The sequence below is a fragment of the Aplysia californica genome, unplaced genomic scaffold (genome assembly GCF_000002075.1).
Source record: "Aplysia californica isolate F4 #8 unplaced genomic scaffold, AplCal3.0 scaffold00049, whole genome shotgun sequence".
In the NCBI taxonomy this organism is placed as follows: Eukaryota; Metazoa; Mollusca; class Gastropoda; order Aplysiida; family Aplysiidae; genus Aplysia; species Aplysia californica.
The window spans coordinates 1,502,123-1,527,044 of NW_004797319.1; the positions used below are offsets into that span (position 1 = coordinate 1,502,123).

Consider the following 24,922-nt stretch of genomic DNA (forward strand, 5'->3'; position numbering starts at 1 on the left):
ACCATAGTAAGCAACAAGCGAGTCGACAAAGTAAGAGAAAAGAAAAGCCGCCTTAATCCGAACGCTTCTCTTTACACTTCCGAACTTATTTGCGAGAAATGCATTACATAGGAGTTGGGTTTTTTTTCGAATTAAAGACTTCTTGTCATCTTTGAATTTTGATTTTATCAACAAAAGTTTGATTCACCAAAAGTACGAGTGATGTTACGTAGCTTGGCCCGGCAAGTGAAATGTGACAACTATGTTTTACTCAAATAGGCTACTATATGAACTAAAAATTTGCTTTCAAGGTTGCAGTTGTTAACATTAGATTGGGCCGTTCGGTAGCCCCAATGCTACATCGATAGTCAGATTCCGGGGTGGGGGGGGGGGCGAACATACGAAAAGAACGGCGTGAATGAAGAGGGCAAAGAATAATAACATTAAACACACGCAGGAAGCTAGTTTATGTACAGCTATCGAGATAATCTGAAACGAAAACAAGCGATTGTGAGATGTTAACAAGAAATATTCACTCTGAACTTTATTGACACCTTTAACTTTCTCATAACTAAAACTTGATCAAGTTGCATTTCTAATGCTGCAGATAATGTGCATCTTCAACTATCTGTGCATAGAGCAAATATCTCGACTTCTATTCAACATAGATTGATATTTTTGTTTCTTCAAAAGTAAAACAAAAGAAATGGCTTGAAGATGATACCAATAACCGTATATGCCCCAAAAGTGACGAGTGCCTGATTCCACCACGTCGTGACATATATGCATCTGATCGTTTTTACACCAAGCTACATTCTGTGCACGTAGACCAAGGACCATCAGCAAATGTGTTTTTAAAATAAATCATTGGTGTTGATGTCAGTAGGACTCAGAAATTAATAAGTGCTTTTGAAGGCAAACTTTTGCTGTACAATGAAACTTTGAAAGATTATTCTATAAGAAATAAAACTGCCTTTCAGTAATCGCTGACTGGTAAATGGATGAACCCAAAATCGTTTGTTATGTTTATTTCGCCTGGTTGAAAACAATACAACACATACAAATGCTATCTCTTCAATTCCATGTTAAAAAATGACTCGTTAATACCAATGTCTTCAGACGTTTGAGTCTCAGTGCGGTACGGCTCAAGTGGAAGTTAAATTCTGCGACAAAACTGACTAAACGGTCTAAAGACAGATTTGTCAAGGTGCAGTATAGGCCTAATGAGTGTGAAGTTGGGAAATTACTGCTGAAGCGAACGGAAAAGTATAACTTCCCAATGATCCATGTATAAAATTGAAATGCAATTCGCTTCCATGGGAAAATACTAACGTTTGACAAACAATAGCGTTGTGTAAACGCGTGCTTTTTTGACTACTTATATCAAGATTTATGTAATGTGTAGTCCAACCAGAGAGCCTGTCCCGGGCCAGGCAGTGAACAGGTTGATTGTTGTTGTGGATGTACATAATTACTTACTTCATTTGAAAATGCTCTTTCCAATGCTTAATGCGTAAAAAAGAAATGCAATTAGCTTCCTTTTGAAAATCATCAGGTTTGATAAACAAGTGTTTAAACATAATAATAGTCATGTAGTGATGTAAACGTTGGGAGGATTTCAGTAGACAATAGCACGAGTATGATTACAATCAAACTGCGTATGAGATTCAGTGGTGGTCATGGAGGCGGAATAATTGCGTTTACCATGTGGTAACAATTTTATGTATCAGATGACAATGGTTGAAGTTTGACATTTTGTTTGACTCATTCCGGAACCATGCAACGGAGATTGCACTCCACATGCCCTCAGTGCAAACGACCGTGTGGCACGCCAGTTCTGATTATTCAGTACCGTCGTGACTGGCTTCTGTGGGTATAGGATCACGTGAACTGGAGGAACAAACACTAGAGGGAAGGGTGCTACTCCCTGACGAGAGCAGATACTGCGTTGATCCGGCAAATGGGTTCATCCGCGTGTGGCACACAGACCTGGCGTGCTACGTTGATGCCAACTCCGTCGAGAGAGAACCATGGGGAGGGTCAAGCGTCATGATTCGTGGAGTTGTCGCCCGGAACCAAAGAATTTGACCAGTGTTCCTATGGAACATGGGTCATGAGCAAGGAAATGGTGTCACAGCTCAGAATTACATCGATTAAGTTCTTCAGCCTCTATGTGCCCGTTTTCAAGGGGCTTTCAAATTTCTGTTTCCAGCAAGACAACACGTGACCTCATACTGTCTGTGTAAAACAGCAGTTCCTGGGACAGATCAACATGAATCGTTTGCCTCATCCGCAGATATGTGAATGCAAAATCTGTCTATGTTAATCAGAGTTGGTCACTCGGGGCTGTCCTATTTTTTGTCTATCCTGGACATTCTAAAAGTACTAGAATCTTTGGATACGTCGGGTAAGAATAAACGCCCTGTATTTTAGACGTCTGGCTGCTTCTCGAACACATTTTCCGCCTTGAACTAGAACTAGGCGGGGGCAAAACTTGCAGTTAGCTTTGCTAAGTTGGTGAGTTTTGTAATGAAAGAAAGGTAAAAACTGATCGCTAAAATGTCCGGACTTTTGTTTGGAAAGAGCCACTTGTCATCTTCAAAGTGAATTGAATTCTTATCATGAGTCTCAGTAACGTCTCATTTGCATCTCACCAACACATTTTACCAAAGCATAGGTCACTGAATAGTATACATGGAAATTACAGACATCATGGATGGGGGTGTAAATTAACAACTACTCACCTCTGTCTCCAAATATCGTGGCGATCAGAGCATATTTGACGTTCTTATAGTTATAGCCTTTTAAAAACGGAGCAAGTCAATTGCAGGGTAGGACCCAATTGCTTGGCAAATTTGCTTGCACTTTGCACCATCCTGTTTCGAACCAAATCTTTTACCGCTTTCTTCGCGAAAGTACAAAGCAACCCTGCTTTGCAATAACGTCATGCCACTTGTGTGTCATATTATTCCTTTTTCTGTCCACACTATAGTTTGTGGCGTCGGTGACCTAGTGGTTAGGCTCTCGGACTCGCAACCGTAAGGTCGTGGGTTCGAATCCCGTCAAGGGCCCGACGTTGTGTCCTTGGGAAAGGCACTTTACACGAAGTTCCTCACTTCACCCAGGAGGGAATGGGTACCCGGCTATAGACGGCGAAAGATCTTGTCAGTTTGTTAGTGTTTGAGCGCTTAATCGGCTGCTTGCACTGTATGCTTCCTGGGAAGCTGAGAATGTTTCGGAGTGTTCTATGGTCTGCTGGGGTAATACTATAGTGTAAAGCGCATAGAGCCTGCTGTTGAGCGGGGATATGCGATATACAAATACTATATATTATTATTATTATTATTATTATTATTATTATTATTATTATTATTATTATTATTATTATTATTATTATTATTATTATTATTATAGTGCGGTCAAAAATTCGTGGGGCAACTTATCCTCAAATATCTCTTTAACGGGTGAATCAATGTTATCCATATTTTGCATAGCAGTTTGTTTCAATTTGTATTAACTAGATCTATATCATATTTTTCAAGAACAATTGGGGTTAGATTAAAAAACCTTTCTTCATAAATTTACATAGAATACTTGAAATCTTTGTCCCGCGTAAAATTATCTTGTTCACAGCACTTCCTTCTTCTCACACACATTTTGATTACGCATATGGCCCACGCCACAGCTCATCAATGACAATTTTTACTTGCAAAACTTGTTACAAGAAATTATTGTTATAGTGAACACTTTTGTGCACAAATGGCTCTCAAAACATGCGTTCAATAACCAAAATGACCCGATTAGAAAAACCTGACGGACTTGCTATTAAAAGCTATATTGCTCCAGATGTAAACATTTAAAAATCTATAGAAGCCACCCACTTGGATTTTTTTCTATTAGTATTTATTAAGGAATTTTCTAGAATACAGCATGAAAGTGTTTACAAAAACATTGATCTGTTAAGACACATTGATAAAAGTCATTGTGCAAAAATTGGAGAACCTATGTTTGATAGTTGAGGAGATATTTGAAAATAAGTCTCACGACGAAATTTTGACTGCACTATAGTAAGTAAACTGTTACTATTACCGAGAACATAAACGTTTGGAAACAGAATGAAGCCCAAATGGATTGGGTCTCTTCTGGGACCAACTTCATACTTGTGACATGGCTTACTTTATTACAAACCCCTCCCTGATTCAAAACACATTAACTAACTAAACATAATTGAACACTTTGAATTGCAAAGAAACAAAAGTTACATTTTTCTGGAAAAAACTCACTGCAATTTGACAACACCACCATAAGTATCCCAACAAAACATAATTTGTATCACTGAACACTTTGAACTGGGTACAGGCCTGTAGAAATTAAATCTCTGAATGATATGGATGCATCTCATCTTTGTGCCTTGTATAGTTAAAGTCAGGTCTACAATCTTGTTTCTCTCGGTGTCGTTCCTGCATAATCAAGAACGCTCTTCAACACTTTTCTCAGATTCTGCAAAAGATGTTTGAGCTACAACTCCATTCGAGTTCCATAATGCTTCTGTGGGTGGTTGATGGGTAGTCTTCAACTTCAGTGCTCAATAAATAATTGTGCGCGGCCGTGCATTGTTATCCTCGGCAATCTCGAGCTCGATATTGGCAAGGAAGCATTTATTTCTTCAATCAAAGTAACATGAAATTGGCAAAGGTACCGCACGGTGCATGTCATTCAACCTCTTCGTGTTTTGAAATGTTGGCCACGAACGTAATTGGGTCCTGATAGTATAGATTAGGCAAATTGCAGGTGTCTTTCCCATTTATTCATTGTAACTGCCCTTCATTCAGTGGCAGCATTAGCCACTCACCATGTCATATTTCATTATTCTTTTAAAGACCATTGTTTATTGTCAAAGGTTTGTTTAGAAAGGCACAATGACGTGAGTGCGAAGGAGAAAAACGGTATGTCTCCAACCTTTGTATAAATAATCGCTAACGCTCAAAAAGAAATCATTGTCCAAAGGAGCTCTCCGGCAGTTCTATGCCGTGGTGAGATGGCTTTTTGATCAAGGCCTAAATCTATCACTTCAATAGGTCTCGCAAGTAGTTCATCGACTGGTGTTTTCCCCTTCAGTTCAGTTTTGCCCTTCATTTAACTTTCATAGACAGAAAAGAGCGGAGTTAATGGCATGGCAGTGCACGATCTAGGATATTGTAGGTAAAGTGCATTCTTTACATACAATAACATTGCAAGCCTCAGTTGAAAAATACCATTGGTCAGGATGATTCACATCACAGAAACAATATAGTGAACATTTGATTTTTTTTTACTTGCTTTTTAGGCGTGAGGGTCTTTAAAATATTTATACGATCAGGCCAAATCAGGCTCCTATTTGAGGGCTGAAACGGAAAACTTTTGTAGTACTTCCTTTTTGCTTTTGGAGCAAAGCAGGCAATTTCTAGAGGCAACAGCTTTGAAAATGAAATAAAAGCAGCAGAAATATCTCGCATGAGGCTGTGGAGAATCTCTTGGAAGAAAAAGAAATCAAATGAGGTAGTGCTCGCTGATTCTGGGACACCCGAATAAACAAACTCACTGGCAAACGAGGCAGGGCTAGACACAGGTAAACTAATTTGGAAAGCCTAAAAAGATGGGTATCGGGGAAAGATCAGGATAAAAACTGCTTTTTTTGAGAGCATCGATATATGAACACTCGATATTTGGTTGCTAATAAGCCACAAAATACACAGAGTTCAGAACCGCTGCTTCCATGTCCAGAATTGTTATCCTACAATCAACGAAAAAAAGGCTCTTCAAACAGTTAGAAGAACGATGGACTGGTAGTTCAGAATCGAAACAGCGATGAGAAAAGTGTTGATCATAAAGCTCATTCTTATTTCATAAGCTTAGTATCCTTCCCAGCTCTTTCTGCTGAAACAAAAAAAAACATTTTTAAAAAACACTCAGAAAAGAAAGCCGACAAACTTTCGAAGGCACTACTTTAAGCACTGAACACATGAATTTGTTAAGGTATGTGAACCAAAAATATGTAGATTCACTACCATTTGCGTCATCAGCAGAACATACCTGGCATTTCACCCAAAACACTTGACCATGAAATGATAATTTTAATAATATATTTACATTTATAAATACGGGCATGTTTATACATAAGTCAAGTTTTCATGAACCAATACTCTATGCTTGTGTGTTGTGTCCGTGTTGCAATCGTTAAGTAATGACGTATCCACAGACGCGTCGTCTGCCCCTTTGAACTTGTCTGTATCTGCTTGTTTCGTCTTCTGCGTATCGGCGTGAGGATCTGTGAGTAGTTTGGAGGATTCTGGCAGGCGAGATTCATCATCTGATTCGTCTGCCGACCACTCAGGTCTAACGTAAGCGTCGGGTTGTGTGGCCGGCAATGAGGTCACAGGACACAGGTTGCCGTAGTGCCGGTCATCAGGGAAGGAGGGCGTGGGATGACGCGAAACTCTGTCCCCTCTGTCTGAGGCCGCGGGGACAGGGAAGGTAGGATAGAGGGAGGGAGAAGAGGATAAGAGTGCGAGAAAGAGAAGAAGAAAAGATGGATGAAGGTTGAACGGGGAAGGAGGGGAAATAGTTCGAGGAGAAGGTGGAAAGGGAACGAAAAGATGATAAGAGAGGGGGCGTAGTAAGAAAGGAAAAAATGGGAGACAAAAAGTGAGATAGGGAAGGCAACAGAGAGTGATGAGAAGGAAGGGAGAAAAAGGACAGGAAAAAAAGGGGAGGAAGACAAAGACGAAAAGAGAAGATGATAGGGTGTGGGGGAAAGCAGTGATGGAAACAGAGGAAAGGAAATCGATTTTTAGAGAAAGAGCGAGAGAGAGCGCGCGAGAGAGAAAGGGAGAAAGGGAGAGAGAGAGAGAGAGAGAGAGAGAGAGAGAGAGAGAGAGAGAGAGAGGGCGGGGCAGAGAGAGAGAAAGAAAGAGAGAGAGAGAGTGAGAGAGAGAGAGAGAGAGAGAGAGAGAGAGAGAGAGTGAGAGAGAGAGACGTGGGAAAGTTCAGGACAAGAAATGAAGGAAGTGATGGGGGGCGAGGATAAGAAGTGAGGGGTGGGGATAGGAGGGCGGGGAGAGGCAGGGAGAATGACATAGAGAGAGTTGGAAACGAGGTAGAGATATTTTTAAGGAGGGGGGGGGGGGGAGAGATATGGAGAGGGGATCAGGATAAATCGGAGAAACATACGTGAGTTCGTAAAATGGAAAATAAACACGTCCACTTCTACAAATCAAACAATCAATGACAGTCAATTTTTATGATAGTAAGGGCAAATAAAGTTGTTTTTTTTCTAACCCAACTTTGCTAAGAAGGGTGTATGCTTGAGCATTGTTATTCTTAAAATCTCAATAAAATACGCAGTCCGGGTTGGTGGGACACCTAAAAATTGTGTTCTTGGGTGAAATTATGAAAACTGGGATTATCACTTATTATATTCCCTAGATATTTCCTGAATAATGTCCTTAAGTGATGTTTGAAGGGATTTTAGAGCAGAGGGTAGGAACTTTTCAAAAGAAAATAATTGCCACTTTATGTCTCCAAAAGCATGTTTTGCACCGCTTATATGCTTTTGTTTTAGGAGAAAGCCTCCATTCTACTTCTGCTGAGTTAATGTTACCATGCAGTTGTCATGTTTTAGTTTGAAATATGTTTCGCAGGTTTTTACTGGAAAGAACTATTCTGGCCTTTTCTTGCCGTTTCTTTAAAATGCTATTTTTAACGCACACCATCCCATTTTTCTGCTTTGTTTCTAATTCAATTTTAAAGTAACTTTCACAGAATGTTAATGACAGCTAGTTCTATACATTGTGTGGGGAATTTTTGATTCCATTTGGAATTTTTCAGAAATGGCCCCCAAAAGCTTGATTTTTCGGGGTTTTTGTTACAGTTATGCAATAAGCAGATTTGTAAAAGGGGAGGGGGCTGGTTTAGGAGTTGATGATTTGGGTCAACTTATGGTATCTAAATTTTTAAAGCATTATAATACTATAACCACTTTTAAATCTTAAAAAGTCATACTCTTCGTGTTACAATCAACATCTTTCATGTTTTCTGTCCTTGACAGTTCATTTTGCCTATTATGTAACCAAATGTCGATTTTCATTGTAACCGTAGATTCCAACAAAAAAATCAAAGTTACATTTTAGAGCTGTTTTCCTCTTATACCTCCCTGCTATGAGGCTTTATCTGAAAGGTCATAGTTACCGAGATATGTCTCTAAACCACCCCCCTCTCCCTTTTTCAGGTCATGAAATGAACACTAAAGAATAATCAAAACAAAAATTCCTCTAAACAATTTTTATATCTGTACTATTCCCAAGTACATGCCAAATTAAAAGTGTATTTGTTGAAAAACAAGAGAATAAAATGGGATCAAAATAGTTATGCCAAATCCAATATTGCCGCCGTTTGCATGACAACCGAACCAGATTTACTATTTTTTTTTAAAGATTTTAAATTCCCAATGATACACGATGTCCCACAGCAAATATGAGCTCTTTAGGGTTTGTAATAGCCGAGATAGCTTTCAGGTGCCCTACCACCCCTTCATAAACAAAACAGCATGAAATAAATACTATCATATACATCTTGATTTTAAAATTCTGTGAATATTGACTTAAAGCTAAAATGAATAACCGGGGTTTTTTTCAGAATAAAGCGGAATTTCCTGAAAATTAGACTTTAAAGCATATGCACTATTCTACGAGTAAAATCAACCTTCCCTTTTCCAATGAAACTGTTTTCATATCTGCGCGATAAAAAAAAAGTCATTTTTCAAATTTTCGCACAGTGTCATGGAATGGGTTTGAAGCTTATTCTAAATTTTTTAGATACGGTGGGTGGAGATACCCTGCTCTGAACTCCACCGGTATGCCAAAATGAGATACCAGCTAGCCTAACCTTGTAATCTGGAAGGGTTTCCGAAAAGTGAGGTGAAAACGGATGAAACATTTTGTAATACAAATAATACTTATTATATATGATGTAGATGTAGTATCATCATTCAGCTTATGCTGAGCATAATATTTCAATAAAGATCGGTACATAATTTCCTGCTGTTCATCTCAGAACATATCCACCCTCTGAAAACAAAGGGAATTTTATCAACATCGAACAGCTGAGGTAAGATCGTTATCTTTTTTACTACATGTAATATTGTTTCAGGGACCAAAAAAACCCAGATGCAGTAAAGTATGTGACACTTTTACATCCTTTTATTCTACGAAGGCAGAGATCATCGGGCAGAGGAAGCCGACTTACTTAGGTCACACAAGGGTGTGAAAAAGGAGCAAAAAGGAATAATGCTCTACACCCACAGGGAAAAAAGAATTCTCTTTGAGCAAGGTTTAATCTCTATGATTAAAAAGGCATCTCTTGCATTTATAATAACAGAAGCTTGACTATGGGAAATTATCAGGAAAAAGAATAAGATATAAGACTGAAAATATGTTCCTCACCACTAGCAGCATTGTGTGTGAAGTAGTGCTCGTCTGCTAACTCAAGATACTCCTGAAACAAAGCATAAAACAAGTTGCTACCACGTAAGCGGAGCAAAAGAAGTGTTGAGCAGCTTTAGAGTAACTCATTTTCAGCTTGCAATGAATTTACCGAAGCACATCTTCTTTGCGTTACCCAGTTATATCTCAGGGATAGTAGACTATTAGTTCTTCAACTTGCATTGCGAATGATTTTTTACGTTTGTAACCGTTTTTCTTATCTAATAAGGCCCTTTGTCTTCAGGCATCTAAATTCCAATTTCGAAGGTACTCTAGGTGTCTTTATATTGACAAGAGTAAATTTCAGTTTTGGTAGGAATGAATTTGCCTGAATGATGGCCAAAGCATACTCTTGCCGATTAGGACCACCGTTAAACATCTTTAACGTGCGCAACTAGCACGCGGGACGTCTGAGATTTTTCGGCTCTTGTCCGAGAAGGCTAGGGGTTTGATCTTATCTACCAATAAATAGGGGATGTGGCTGAAAGACGGAAGTAAGAAGGAGCCAGGAGTAGAAGTAGAAAGAGTCGGTATTAAAAAAAAAGAGAACCTCAGAGGAGGTTGGGAAGGGGGGGGGGGGAGAGAAAGTGAAGATGAAAGCAGGTGAAAGTACCACACGAGAGAACAGGAAAGAATGTGAAAGGAGGCAATTTTAGAGAAGAACACGGTTTTTTCGTGATTTCGGGCTTTGATCCCTGGACCGTTTGAATGAGAGGCGAACAGCGTACCACGGGAACCCCCGAAGACCATTCTAATAATTCCAAAACAATTCATTAGCACCAAACGGGGACGTTCCAGCTAAAAGTAAGGAAAATGTGGGTTGAAAATAAAACCTTGAAAATTGTCTAGCCTTAGCTTCATAGAAAGTAACATTATATTCATAACCAATATACGTGGAGTTGTGTCAGACAGCCCTATTTCATGTTGACATTTAGGGTGATTCAATAATTTGAAATTTGCCCAGGATACTCATTTAAATTTAAAAATTGTTGTTTGCTCACTTTATAAAATACCTTTGTTTGTGTGGGCTTTTCAGATTATATTATTTATAGAACTTAATGTTGCCAGAAGGAGTGCCTCGGTAAATAAATTAGAAGGGAACAAAGTAAAAATAACTTGTATCTTAACGAAACTTAGTATTATATTGAACGAAAAGAAAATTGCACACAAGCCAAACTATTTGAGATGCCCTAACAAGATTGACTCAAAGTGTTTCCAGGTAGGTAGCGGGGACTGTAATTAGACCCATTGCAGTAATGTAGAAATGTATATGTGAAAACCAATATAGAAGTTCAACATGAACTCTTTCCTTTGAATGTATTACAATTTTATCTTTTCTCATTTTTTTTACATCCTTTGATGGCACAATGCAATTTTTTCTTTGCTGGTTTTTATTTTTGATTTTGCTTTCTTTTTCAGGGCAGACATGTTATTCTAATAGGCGGATCATAGACCATATATATATATATATATATATATATATATATATATATATATATATATATATATATATATATATGTATATATAAAACATTTATATTTATATAAAAGTAAAAGAAGGTGAGATTTCGGGAAAATAGATAACACATGTATACATCAGCAGATTGCTATTCTTCAGACACAAACCCCCTGCAAATCTGATTTGAGCCCCCCCCCCCCCTCACACACACACACACTTATTAACCTTCCTTGTGCAAGGTTTAATGGGACTTGTTAATGTAAAAAAAATGTTTAAAGCGCCTTAAAGCCAAACTGAAATGAAATCGTGGCTTACTGTGTTCTGTTGTAGCAGGCTGTCCAATATGTCTGTCAGCATGAAGAAACTGGGTCTGTGCTCTGGCTCTGTCTTCCAGCATTTTTGCATTATTGCATATCTGAGGACAGGAAAAGAATACATAGAGGGAGAGACAGAAGGGTGGGGGAGACAGACTTACAGACAGATAGACGGACAGACAGAAACACACATGCACACACATAAGTACGCACACACGCACACACCAATACACACACACACACACACACACACACACACACTCACATACACACGCACACACTTGCACACGCACACGCACGCACGCACACATGCATGCAGACACGCACGCACGCACACACGCACACAAACATGCACTCACACACACACACACACACACACACACACACACACACACACACACACACACACACTCACACACACACACACAAACACATACAGACAAACGGACTGACAGTCAGACAGACATACACACAAACATACATACATCATACATACATACATACATACATACATACATACATACATACATACATACATACATACATACATACATACATACATACATACATACATACATACGTACCTCGTACGTACGTATATACGTACATACGTACATACATACATACATACATACATACATACATACATACATACATACATACATACATACATACATACATACATACATACATACATACATACTTACATACACATACATACATACATACATACATACATACATACATACATACATACATACATACATACATACATACATACATACATACATACATACATACATACATACATACATACATACATACATACATACTTACATACATACATACATACATACATACATACATACATACATACATACATACATACATACATACATACATACATACATACATACATACATACATACATACATACATACATACATACATAGAGAGAGAGAGAGAGAGAGAGAGAGAGAGAGAGAGAGAGAGAGAGAGACAGACAGACAGAGAGACAGACAGACAGACAGACAGACAGACAGACAGACAGACAGACAGACAGACAGACAGACAGACAGACAGAGACAGAGACAGAGACAGACAGACAGACAGACAGACAGACAGACAGACAGACAGACAGACAGACAGACAGATAGATATAGATTTATATATTTATTGAAAGAAAGAGACAGACAGAGACAGGGACAGACTGACAGAAAGATAAATAATAATTTAATATCAACTTGTGAATATGACCATGGTAATGTTTTGTTAAGATCATTAAAGATTCATTCATTCAATCATTCATTTATTCAGCTGAGCGGAATGTGATTTTCGAGAGAACCTACAATTCCTCCGGACAGTCGTCTGGCCTGTCCATTCTGTATCCTGTGCTCAGCAGGGGGAACAACCTCTCCGGAGGAATGCCAGGGTACGGGGATGCACCTAGGTGGTGATGAAGAACGGTAAACATCATTATTAAGGATCACACCCTATCAATGTCAGCAGGTCGTTAAACTGTAACAAAGAATGCATATAGTAAAATACTAGTACCTGTTCCCAGGTAACAATGGCGTCAATTGTCGTTGTTCCTCGGTGCTACCGATTTATCCTACTTGTGAAACCCACACTCTTTTCAACTTTGCAATTTAACTCGTAAGATTGCTCATGAGGTAGCACCATAACTCATGGAATAATTGTTTCCAACATTCGCTGCAGAGTAGTTGGACATGGAATGGAAGTTGTTAGGGGACCATAGCCTACAGTCCCCTCGCGCTACCCACTGGGCTGCTTTCTCGGGACTGTGCATTACAGTCCCCTAGCGCTGCTTTGTGCACTGGGGGACTGCAAAGAAACACACACACACACACACACACACACACACACACACACACACACACACACACATACACCCTAGCAGTCGGCGATGAAACCAGCCTTGCGACACCTAGTGACGTCGGCATGGCGTGGGACAAAGGCCCAAAGAGGGATTGCAATACCTGAGAAGTAGATAATCTTTGTAAATACTAATAACAGGCATAGATCTACTATTAGATCTAGATCTAAACTAGATCTAGGCCTAGATATTATAGACACAGACTGCAATTTTTTAAACTGAAGAAGAGTAGACCTACCATGTAGTGCAGTCTATAGTCTATGTCTTAAGGCCTACTAAATCTAGATCTAGAATCAACAAACCTGTCGACATAAATGATAAATTCGCCTTAAATAAAGAGTGTTTGACTCTAGGCCTAGAGATTCTCCCACCATACGAATTAACTTAACTAGATTTAGATCTGCATCTGTAGGATCTAGATCTACCATGTAAGAATTAACCATCTATGTCAATTCTACTAGATCACTAAAACCTTTCGACATTCGCCTTCCAGAAAAAGCAACTGTGGGCGGCTCTACCATACTCATTAACTCTTTTAAACAGAACATCGTAACTGCCAAAAACATCGCCAACAGTCAAATCAGACGTCATGTTGTCAATTTGTCATAGTAGGAAATTTAAAGTTGTTGATGTCAGATGATGGCTTGTTGACATGGATCCAAAAGTCAAAGGTTGTTGGTTTTTTGTTGTTGTTTTTTTTCAGTCCCCCAGTACACAAAGCAGCGCTAGGGGACTGCACAGTCCCCCCCCCCCCCCCCAGTGTGTAGCGCTAGTCCCCTAACAACTTCTTTCTGAAATACAACACTATGTCCCTTGTCATTCTGCTTGCCTGAACTGATTTGGTTCCAAGCCAGGATTCTGTGTCTATTCCCATCTTCTGTTTGAGCTGTATTTTCCTTTTTTGCTCTCTAACTTTGCTATCAGAATATGTGCCTCAAGTTAATCATATTCTTTCACGCGCACTCCTGTTCACATTTACACTCACAGAAACTTTATAACAAACGCGCACATGCACCCACTTTGAGACACATTCTGCCGATATCTATAACATGTACCTTCTTGAAGGGCCTGAGAAATAAATCTCTGAGCATCGGTAAAGATTGTTCAGAAAATTCATTCGGAACGAAGGCTGTTAAATATCAAATCAACACACATTCGAACAATTAGGTGAAATCGAAGAACTAACACACAAAAAATACAACATAATAATATTATGTAGAATAGATAGCTAACTAGTTAGCTAAATAGGTTATTGAAAGATTGATAGGTCAGATGTCGGTTTTAAACTTACATCCTTAAAACTAGATTGTAGGACAAAGCTATATACGTATAAATGTGATGAGGAACTTCTTTATAATTGACACACAAAATGACGTATCTCCAGAATAGAAATCAGCAACAAGAATTGAATGCAGTTGAGATCTACTGTGTAAAGAGAAACATGTGATCATGACCTTACCTAGAGTGACTACCTCCCATAAGACGACCCCGTAGGACCATCTTAGCAGCATAAAGAGAAAACATATAGAATATGAAGGCATGCATGTTGATTATGGTTAAATTGATAGAACTGGGAAAGCAATGTGGTTAGTAAGAAGCTATCTTATTGGCCACAGTGATGAGGATTTTCTGTTCCTTTGATTCGGCTCTAGCTGGCTTTTTTTCCATCATGGGCACTGTGTACCCGAAAGGCTATTAACTCAATGTTTGTCATAGACATAATTTATTTGCAGAGATGACCACGTGAAAACAGCGTGTTAGCGTTTAACTGACTGACGTGAGAATTTAAAAGGAAATCTAGGGGGGGGGGGGCACAAAAACGTTGCTGTGGATTAGACAGCATATAAGGCTCGTACCACAACAACCTTAAGCGACACACGTTTTTAGAGGTATATAAAGAAATGGATCTCAAAACAAGAAATCGTGTCTAAAAATCAAGATCATTTCCAACGTGAACACAGGAAAAAAGTTTTAAGATGATGTACCTTGCCTTGGTTTTCTGGAAAGCAGAAATAAATGCAAGTTCTGTGGTGGATTGAAAAGTTACCGTACTGGGATTTCCATTGGTAAAAAAAATGCACACTCTGGTTTAACATGATACTGACGTAAACAGAAGCTTTTACACCAAATTTAATCGATCTTTATATATTTATATATATAATATGTATTATAAGTAAGTGGCTGTGTTTCCTTTATTATAAAGCAATATTTTCTCTTTCCTTTTTTCTTTTTGTTAAAATGATTTATTGAGTCTAAAAATTGGATTGATTAAAATGTGATTCGTCTGCATTTTAAGGTACAAAAAGGTTTTTTTCTCCCTCTCTGTCTCGTTATGGCTCCCTGCATGTGCGCAAGTTTTCAGTTATTGGTGTTTTCCAATTACAATGGGTTTAAAAGTGAGTTTTGTAAACCAAACAAAAGATAGAATAAAAATTAAAGGAAATGATTATGTTCCAGCACTGTAAAGTAAATAACAATGTGTTTATTTTCAACCTCAGGTGGTCGCACACGAAAAAAGTAACTCGTGCCGGAGAAAAGTACACTTTTACATCAACCTATAAATCAAATTACGTGAAAAATATTGCACGAAAGTACAAACAGGATTGTCAGAATGCAGGGAAATTCAAACAGAATACGCCAAAATCATCACACGATATTTCAAAAAGGAAAAACAGAACATTTTAGATTGGACTCAAGTGCTGTACATACGTGACAAGATATTATTTTATGGTTTACAAGTGCTCAATGTGGCCACCACCGGCAGCACGGACAACATTAAGCACATATGAGTACTCTTCCAAAACGCCCTTCAGAATGAATGCCTCAAGCCACGGGTAGATTGTAGCTGTTATTATTCGAGCCTCCATACTATCGATATTTGCTGGACGTGGTGGAACATAAACTTTGTATTTACCATACCACCACCAAAAAAAATTCACTCAACGTTAGTTCCGGTGATCTGACAGACCATCAGCAGAGTGCAGGTCTTTAGCACCTGTCTTACCAATCCACCGCTGAGGCATGTTTTCATTCAAATAAGCTCGAAGCCCGATAAGCCAATGACGCGGTGCTCCATCTTGTTGAAAAACGAAGTCATACGATGCAATCAGTAAAGTGAATGGCCACTTCTTGTGGGGGTATGTTAAAGACATAGTTTATGTTCCACCGCATCTAACAAATATCAGTAACATGAAAAATGGAATAATAGCTACAGTCAACACAGTGGACTCAAGACAACCTGGGGTGTGTTTTGGAAGAATTCTCATTAAGGCTTAATATTTTCTTTGGCGCCAGGGGTGGCCACATTGAGCACTTTCAAGACATGAAATAAAAACTTGAATGTATGTACAACACATGTGTCCAAGCTGGAGTTTTCTATTGATTTTCTTTTTTTTTAAATATCGTGTTAAGATTTTGGCGTATTTTCTAGTCACCCTGTATATTCGAAATCTCAAGTCTCAAAGTAAACGGAATCAAAAGTAATTTCACCAAAAAACTATGTATTTTTGTACTGAAAACTAGTAGATGTATCTGAAGAAAAGAAGTCAGCTCTAAAAATTGAATCATTGAATCCAGTTTTTGAAAACTAGCCATTGATACATGATAAATGTTGTCGATTGCTTTTGACAACGATTCAATGTCAAGAAGATAAGGCAAATATGAATTTTAAAAAGAACCTTCATCGATGTCAGACCGCAGGCATGACGGCCACATAAGTCTATAGTTTAGGGAACTGTTAAAAAGGTTGACAAAACCACCCGAAATGACCGTCGCCCAAACTGATGATGAAGTCACAAGCATCGTTTTGGTTTTATGGCCCATGTCAAAGCATCTTACTAGCTGACATTTTAAGCATGTTAAAAGTAACTGCAAAATGTGTTTGCTACCTGAGCAGCAAACTGCCAAACACAGTACCGGGTGTGTGGAGCTGCGTTGTGTCGATATCAATCTGACCAAAACTTCGCTTACAGAATAATCATTGGCAATGAAACGTCGCTATTACTGCTACGACCCAGAAACAAAGCAACAGTCAACACAATGGAAATAGCCCGATTTTCCAAGTCAAAAAAGTTGACCAGATGAGAAACAATTTGAAGTGCCTGTTCAAAGTTTTTTTTCTACGATTGGCAGGGCATTGCTCTTAAAGAACCTGAAGACTAACAACCAATCAGTGATATTAGTAACTATTATAATATGCAAGTGTTGATGCAGCTGAAGGAGACAACCGGAATCTTGGCCTTCACATTATTGGCTTTTAAATATACAATGGACCGGCACATAGATTCTATCCCGATTTTAGTCCAACAACATTTCATCTCTTGGAACGTAGTTGATGCCTTATCCGTCACACTCACTAAATGTATTTTTTTTCCTTGCTTCAAAAGCAGAAATTGCACCTGAAAGCCGCCGATTGAAAGACGTTGTGATACAATTTGGGTCTCTGAAAGGACTCGGGGCTGTTATAAAATAAGAACTACAGTCAAGCTTCCAATGCCTGCAGACACGTTGGAATACTGCATGCACGCAGTGGGAGACTATTTTGAAGGGTGCAATGAGAAATAAATACGACGATAAATGGTTTCCATTTTATCAGTATCAGTCAGGTTACTTTTTGATCCAACCCCGAATAAAGGTTGTTGATGAAATGGTTGGGCACAAACGATTGATGGGTATCAAAAAGGCCAGCAAAAGCACTACAAAATAATATATGATCTCATTGGAAATAGTTGCAACAGATATAACGGGGCATTGGAAAAGAGTTAATGAAATTAAGGGCTCGAACAGAAGGATTTGCATTGAATAAGCAAGCAGACGCTAAGAAGCAATTATTAGTGAGAATTTTACACCACTTGCAACACAATAAGGTCAAATAAGTGCCAAAGATTAGAGGCGTTAAAAGATATTTACACAAAAAAGAATAAGGAGAGATAAGGATGATGGAAGTTTCATTCAAAAGAAGGAGCAAACCATACCAGAGCACCGGCAGAGCATTAGAGGCATTATGGCGAAATCAGGCCCATGTCAAATAATGAAAACGAAGTAATTGGCGATTTCAGCTGGTTTTGGCAATTTTTAGAGAAATGTTGGTTGTTTGACTCAACGATTTCTATGTATAATATGAAAACATATCTGTTTGTAGATTTTACTGCAAAACGTCGAAAAAAGGAGCAAAGTATGTAAATTTTTAGTTTCTTATGACACTCAAGCTATGGAGGTCACCAAACTTTGGCGGCCACTTTCTCGTAAAATTTATTTTTGAAACCAGGCGACTCCCATCTCCTTCAGTCACAAATATATCGATTTTTATTCAGGATAGAAGGATGTATTTTCCATCAAACGCAAGCATGAGAACACGCTTTAATTTAAAGTTTAACGGTTATACCAATAACCCCATATGCCCAATGATACCAATAACTTCATATATACTCAAAATTTGACAAGTGCCTGATTTTACCATGTCGTGACACTCCATTTAGCTTGAAAGATGTTTTATTCAAAGACTTTAAATCAAAAGCTTTATTATAAAGTTTAAAAAAGCATTTAGATCCATTTGTTGTGAGACAACGTTGTGCCTATCAATGTCTCGTCAGTGAAACGTACTAAAACACACGATGCAACGCGCTTGCGCCAGGCTCTTTTGCTCTTCATCTGGATGTAATGGAGTAGTCAGTGGGGAGCATGCTAGGCAGGAATGTCTTGATAGCAAGCAGACAGTGGTAACCATGGCACTCCATAGTCGTTGATATTATAGTTTTAAGTCTGCATAGAGAATCAATTAGCAAGAACAGTTAGACATGCATGAAAAGAATGAGTGACGAAGACAAGGATACAGAGAGAAAGAAACAAACAGAAAAACGGACGGACTTAATCACATACACAGAGGAAGAGTCAGAGAAAGAGGATACAGACAGACAGACAGTAAGAGACAGAGAGAAACAGAGAGAGAGATAGAGAGAGACAGAGAGAGAGAGAGAGACACACAGAGAGAGAGAGAGAGAGAGAGAGAGAGAGAGAGAGAGAGAGAGAGAGAGAGAGAGAGAGAGAGAGAGAGAGAGAGAGAGAGAGAGGGAGGGGCAGAAACTGAGACATAAACAGAAATATAGAGAGTGTGTGAGATGCGAGAAAGGAAAAAAAAAGGGGGGGGGGGGGGGGGCTCTGTAGGGATAAAGGGGGCAGAAAGAAGTATAACAAAAGAAACACAAACAAGATTTCAAAACTTTTGAAGCTGAAAAATAGACTCACATATCGCTCTTGGTAGTGTAAATCTGAGCGTACAGGGATTCAGGAGCCATCCATTTGACCGGAATCCGACCCTTTGGAGAAGAAAATAGTTAATCTATTTATTAATATTCTGTATGATCTTTGTGTCACTATTTAGAAGAAACCATACACTCTTCTGACTTTAAAAATCAAATCAAAGTAGCAATAAATATTCATAAGAGCGGAATGTTCATGATTTTGATCTCAAGAATAATAAGTGGCGCCCAAAAGAAATTTGAAACCCAATTATCGTGTTAAAGCCTTGCACTAACCACTCATGCAGCTTACCAATATAAAGCTAAATAAATTCAATACATGTCCATTCCATCAATGTTGATGTACCTCAATACACGTGCGAACACACTTTTACACTTCTTTGATTTCGCACAATTTTGCCTAGCCTGCTTTTCAAAGGTCAGTTTTGAGCGACCATATCTCGGGTCACTCTTAATATAAATGAAATAGTAGATTTGAGCTAGCTTTAAATTGGTATGCTGCACTAGTGGGTAGTCCAAGGCTTTAACAAGGTGATTGGGTAATTATATTTTCCAGCTTCTTTTGGACGTCACTGTATATTGCATTATTCGATTACTGTGTCATTACGTACCCCAGAATTGAGTCATTGCTTTCAATTTCACTTTTTTAATGTGAGTTTCCGCTGTTAAACAAAAACTGAAAAGCTAAAAGCAAAAGCAGTGGAAAGTCCTCAAAGTAGTCTTTTTATATTTTTTATTTCTTTCTTAGTTTCTTTCTTTCTTTCTTTTAAATGGTTTTTTCGGGGGGAGGGAGCGGGGACTTTGAATTGGTGAATTGTTAGCGTTTGTCCGCACCAATAGCAGTAGCTGCACAGTAGCTGAGCCGAGCCGCCAGTAGCAGTTCTAGCAGTAGGCTCGAGTGTCCGCACCAAAAGATGTTTTGGCTAGCTGTCCAGTAGCAGTCCCCTCGCTGGCTGCTCGTGAACTGCTCAGTATCAGCTTGCATGTTCTCACCAAAAGCAGTATAAAAGCAGTGTGTACTGGCTACCTGTGCTAGCTCGCTGCTTGTATCGGACGCAGTTCACAATATGGCGGTCCGTAAAATATGTTTGATGCATTTGATTAACACTTCATCACTATTGACACAGTCTCGAGTATTTGGTGGCGAGAAAGGAAACTGGGTTCATCCCATTACTGCCGAATGAGACACATGCGGAGAATTTCATCACATGTTTCTTGACCTAAAGGCAGACGAAGAGCGCTTTAAGTCATAGTTTAGAATCAGCCCAGAAACATTCTTTACAAATTTGGACCACGTGTGTTTTGTTTCTGTTTTGTTGTACAGGCTTTCAAGAGGAGAATGTATAGAAGCTGTCCCCAGCTGTCTTGAGTTGATCGTGATAGCTTGGCGAGGTTTGGCGGGAAATTTCGGGTGTGCTAATATTAGAAATGGCGAAATCACTGCTAGCTTTGAGCGGTAGTAAAAGTGGGGATATATTTTACTGCTGACTGCTAGCAGTGCACTGCTCAATACGGCGCGGCTACTGCTTTTTGGTGCAAACGGCGTATAAATAACATTACTAAGATTTAAAACGGCTCAGCTACTACGCAGCTACTGCTCAGCTCAATTGCTTTTGGTGCGTACGAACACTTAGGCTCACAATAATGCCAAGCAGAAATCTATGTCGGTGACACGGAGGGTTTTGTTGTTGTTGCTTTTTTTTGTGTTTGTGGGTGGCAGGGCGATGGGTTTTTTGTGTTCTGCCCTTTTTGATTTTGATTAAGTTTTAAATTCGCTATTTAAGTTATCTAGTGACGTATACATTTTTGAGTACCAATGCAGTCTCGCCCCTTTTAACATTTTTGCTCTCGACCTGAATTCCTGGATTCCTTTTTAAAATTGCGAAAATAGCGAATCAAGTACGGTAGGGCACGGAAAAACGGTACCCAGACAGATATTATGTACTAGCCACTAGGATGTGTCCTTGTGCGTCAGGCGGTACCGGTACCCCAGGCAATTGTGTATGGATTGCCTATGTTTCAAAGATGGAGTGATAGTCAATTCGTAGCAATTCTAATGGTGGCCAAAAGCACAACGTGAACCAAACTCAAGCATTTGGGAATCTGTCCATACAGTCAACCCTCTCAGTTCTTGGCATGTTTGTCTTTTTATTTCATTGTTTTTTCAGAGCTCGTCCAGATAGGCCTGCCCCTCCCCCTTTTTTCACAACACCACCTTAAGCTCCAATCCATCCTCACGACCGAGACTTGATCAATTAGTTGATGTCAGTTTATATGTCTCTCACTCTCTCTCTCTCTCTCTTTATCTCTTCCCCATCTCCCTCCCTCTCCCCCCCCTCTCTCTCTCTCTCTCTCTCTCTCTCTCTCTCTCTCTCTCTCTCTCCCTCGCTCTCTCTCTCCCTCTCTCTGTCTCTGCCTTTCACTCTCTCCCTAGTTCTTTCTTTCCCTCTCTCTTTCTAGCCGGATCGCATTTCATGCTGGAGTGATTTCCCCGAGATATTGCATGTATCTCACGCTCTGGACTGGGAAGGTGAGCAAAGAACTGACAACCAATAAGCCACACAGCGGCTCACGGCAATAGCGTCTTGACCTGGGGCTCTTGCAAAAATGAACCAAAATAAAAACCAGGAGAGCAAATTAGTCCTTCTTTGAACTACATTTAATTCATCAATTCGTAAGTGCAAAAAAGAAATTTTTTTCATCACAATCGAAACCAAAATTCGTAATTTCCTTCGCTCAAAAGGGACCCACGCTCAAATTTGCCAAAAGAAAGAGTCTCAAAAAGTCTCAACAATATCAAACAAAACGACCAGTTCAAGTTCATGAATGTCAATGGAACTGTGAGAAACGCGTGTGCCCACCATTCACGGCAAGGCAGTCAAGGCGCCGCTGGCACATAGAGTTGATCACACTCCCCTGGGGCAGTGCTACTGACTGAAGTGTCTTTAGGCAATTCCCAAAGGGGGGAACATTAGCATGTTCTTATGCACAGTAGAATTGTAAATGGGCTGGTTCATCAATGGCATGCTCATAAATGTGTTTTGAACTGCAACAGGGAAGTGCTGATTTTTCTTTCCTAATCCTTATTATCGTTACTTTTCCTCTACTTCTGTTGTATGTTTGTAACACTATTGTGACCCGCTATTTCCGGGGTGCCTGGATAGTCAAAGCAGACTTTGTGCTGTTAAAGCTAGAGAGGTGAGCAGAGTAAGCCTGATTCCCTGACTTCTCTGTGGACATCCACCCCTTGGCGCTCATATGACTTTATGCAGTTGCGAGTGCCGTTAAAACAACTAAAACTAAAAAAAACAAAAACAACTAAGAGTTGATCAGGCAGAAAGGCCTGGAGAATGTTGTACCATTCTTGTTGCAGCCATCGATGCAGCTGCTGTTGGTTGGCGGAAAAAGGGTGGTTCTCCCAACTCTCCAACCAAGCTAGGCCCATAATTTTTCAATAGGATTGAGGCCTAGACTGTTGACTGACCAAACCATGCGGGTAATCCACGCCTGCTGCACGAAGGCGTTGACGGCCCTGGACCTGTGCGGCGTGGCGTTGTCTTCCTGAAGGATAGCAGCAAGTCTAATCTGCTGCAACGCCGGGACGTCCAGAGGTCGAAGGATCTCCTGCAGATACTGCTGCCCTGTCTGCTTACCGTCGACATGGTAAAGGGGGTTATGTGATTCCTGCTGGTCCCCCCAACCATAATAGAGCCGCCTCCAAACGGGACCACTTATCGAACTGCATTTGCACCAAGCTGCTCCCGTGGACGCCTCCACATTGACATACGGGTTCGGCCATCACTGGGTGTCAGACAGAACCAAGATTCATCAGTGAACAAGACCTCTGTCGACTGGGCACGTGTCCACCTGTGGCACACAGTGCTCAAGATTTAATGGTTGGCTCGCTGGCTCTGGGTCAGCTTAGGTTTTCTGACTGGACGACGTGCACGAAGAATGACGCCATGAAGGCGATTACGTATTGCCTGCAAATAGATTGTAGGGTTGGTGGCAGCTCGAAGACGTCGCCTGATGACTCTGGCAGAGCCAGTAGAGTCTCGTATAGTAGGCCAATGACTATCAGTTGTTGTTACTGCACAGATCATTCCTTTCATCGACAGCTTGTCCTACATAATATTATGTGTGTGTGTGTGTGTTTGCGTGTGTGTGTGTGTGTGTGTGTGTGAAACTGAGCGGATTTCAAGTGATTCGTACCGTCACAATCGAACTAGGTTAGCCATTTGTTTAAAAATACATATAGTACTAGCTGGGCCCCCTTTCGATGAAAGGAATGATCGGTGCATTAACATCAACTGAAAGTCACAGGCCTACTATATTTACACTCTTGTACTGGAATGGAGCAATAAATCTTGAGAGATGCAAAAAATTAGAAGGTCTAGACTAATACTCCCCAAACAACGGTGCGCACATCGCACAATTAAAATAGTGCCCAGTATTGCGCGACAATGCGCGATAGTATCGAACGGAAGTACGACTTGAAATGAACAAACCTGGCGGATTTTCTAAAATTACAGAGACAGAAGGATCGGCCAACAAAAGCGATCGGCGAAATAAAGAAATGTAGCTCTTTGCAGTTTCAAAACTGAAAAAACGAAGGGCGTCATGATCTGGAGAATATTTTAAAGAATCTTTTGGCGAAAACCGCATGTCGATGGATGGCTCTCTCTCTCTCTCTCTCTCTCTCTCTCTCTCTCTCTCTCTCTCTCTCTCTCTCTCTCTCTCTCTCTCTCTCTCTCTCTCTCTCTCTCTCTATCTCTCTCTCTCTATCTCTCTCTCTGTGTCTCTCTCTGTCTCTCTCTCTCTCTCTTTCTTTCCCTCTCCCTCTCCCTCTCCATCTCTCTCTCTCTTTCTCTCTCTCACTCTCTTTCTCTCAGTCTCTATCTATCTATCTATCTATCTATCTATCTATCTATCTATCTATCTATCTATCTATCTATCTATCTATCTATCTATCTATCTATCTATCTATCTATCTATCTATCTATCTATCTCTCTCAAACACACACATACACACAGACACACACACACACATATATATATATATATATATATACAAAAACACAATCACATACATACATAGGCCCACCAAACAGCACCACCACCACAACCCCCCCCCCAAAAAAAAAAATTCAAAGTAAGGAATTTGTCGGGACTGTACTCTGAAAAGGAGGACCCAAGATGACCAAATAAACACTCCTGACAAAGACACACAACTAAAGCATGTCTAGACACACACTCTCATAGACACAAACATACATTCACGTTCACATACAAAGACACCCAGTGAAAGACAACACCACTGTTTGTCCAAACCTTGCTCATTTTGAGGTAGGTGTCCGCCTCGTACACGTCCCTGCTCAGACCGAAATCAGAAATTTTCATCTTCATGCCTTCCGTCACCAGGACATTGCGGGCTGCTAGATCACGGTGGACAATCTGAAAGTAGTCGAGTCCTTTCGCTTAGTATGGTTGTTGCAAAT

General features: G+C 39.8%; 1 protein-coding gene across 1 annotated transcript in view; it reads right to left on the bottom strand.

The window, feature by feature from the left end:
* Positions 1 to 5,171: 5,171 nt before the first annotated feature.
* Positions 5,172 to 24,922, bottom strand: part of LOC101846195 — a gene marked incomplete in the record, with an annotated part of 137,170 nt that continues 117,419 nt past the window's right edge. The window contains 7 exon segments of the mRNA XM_013079360.2: positions 5,172 to 6,469; positions 9,459 to 9,510; positions 11,272 to 11,371; positions 12,620 to 12,716; positions 14,627 to 14,667; positions 19,411 to 19,481; positions 24,756 to 24,878. Of these exon segments, the coding sequence (XP_012934814.1) occupies positions 6,129 to 6,469; positions 9,459 to 9,510; positions 11,272 to 11,371; positions 12,620 to 12,716; positions 14,627 to 14,667; positions 19,411 to 19,481; positions 24,756 to 24,878 (825 nt within the window).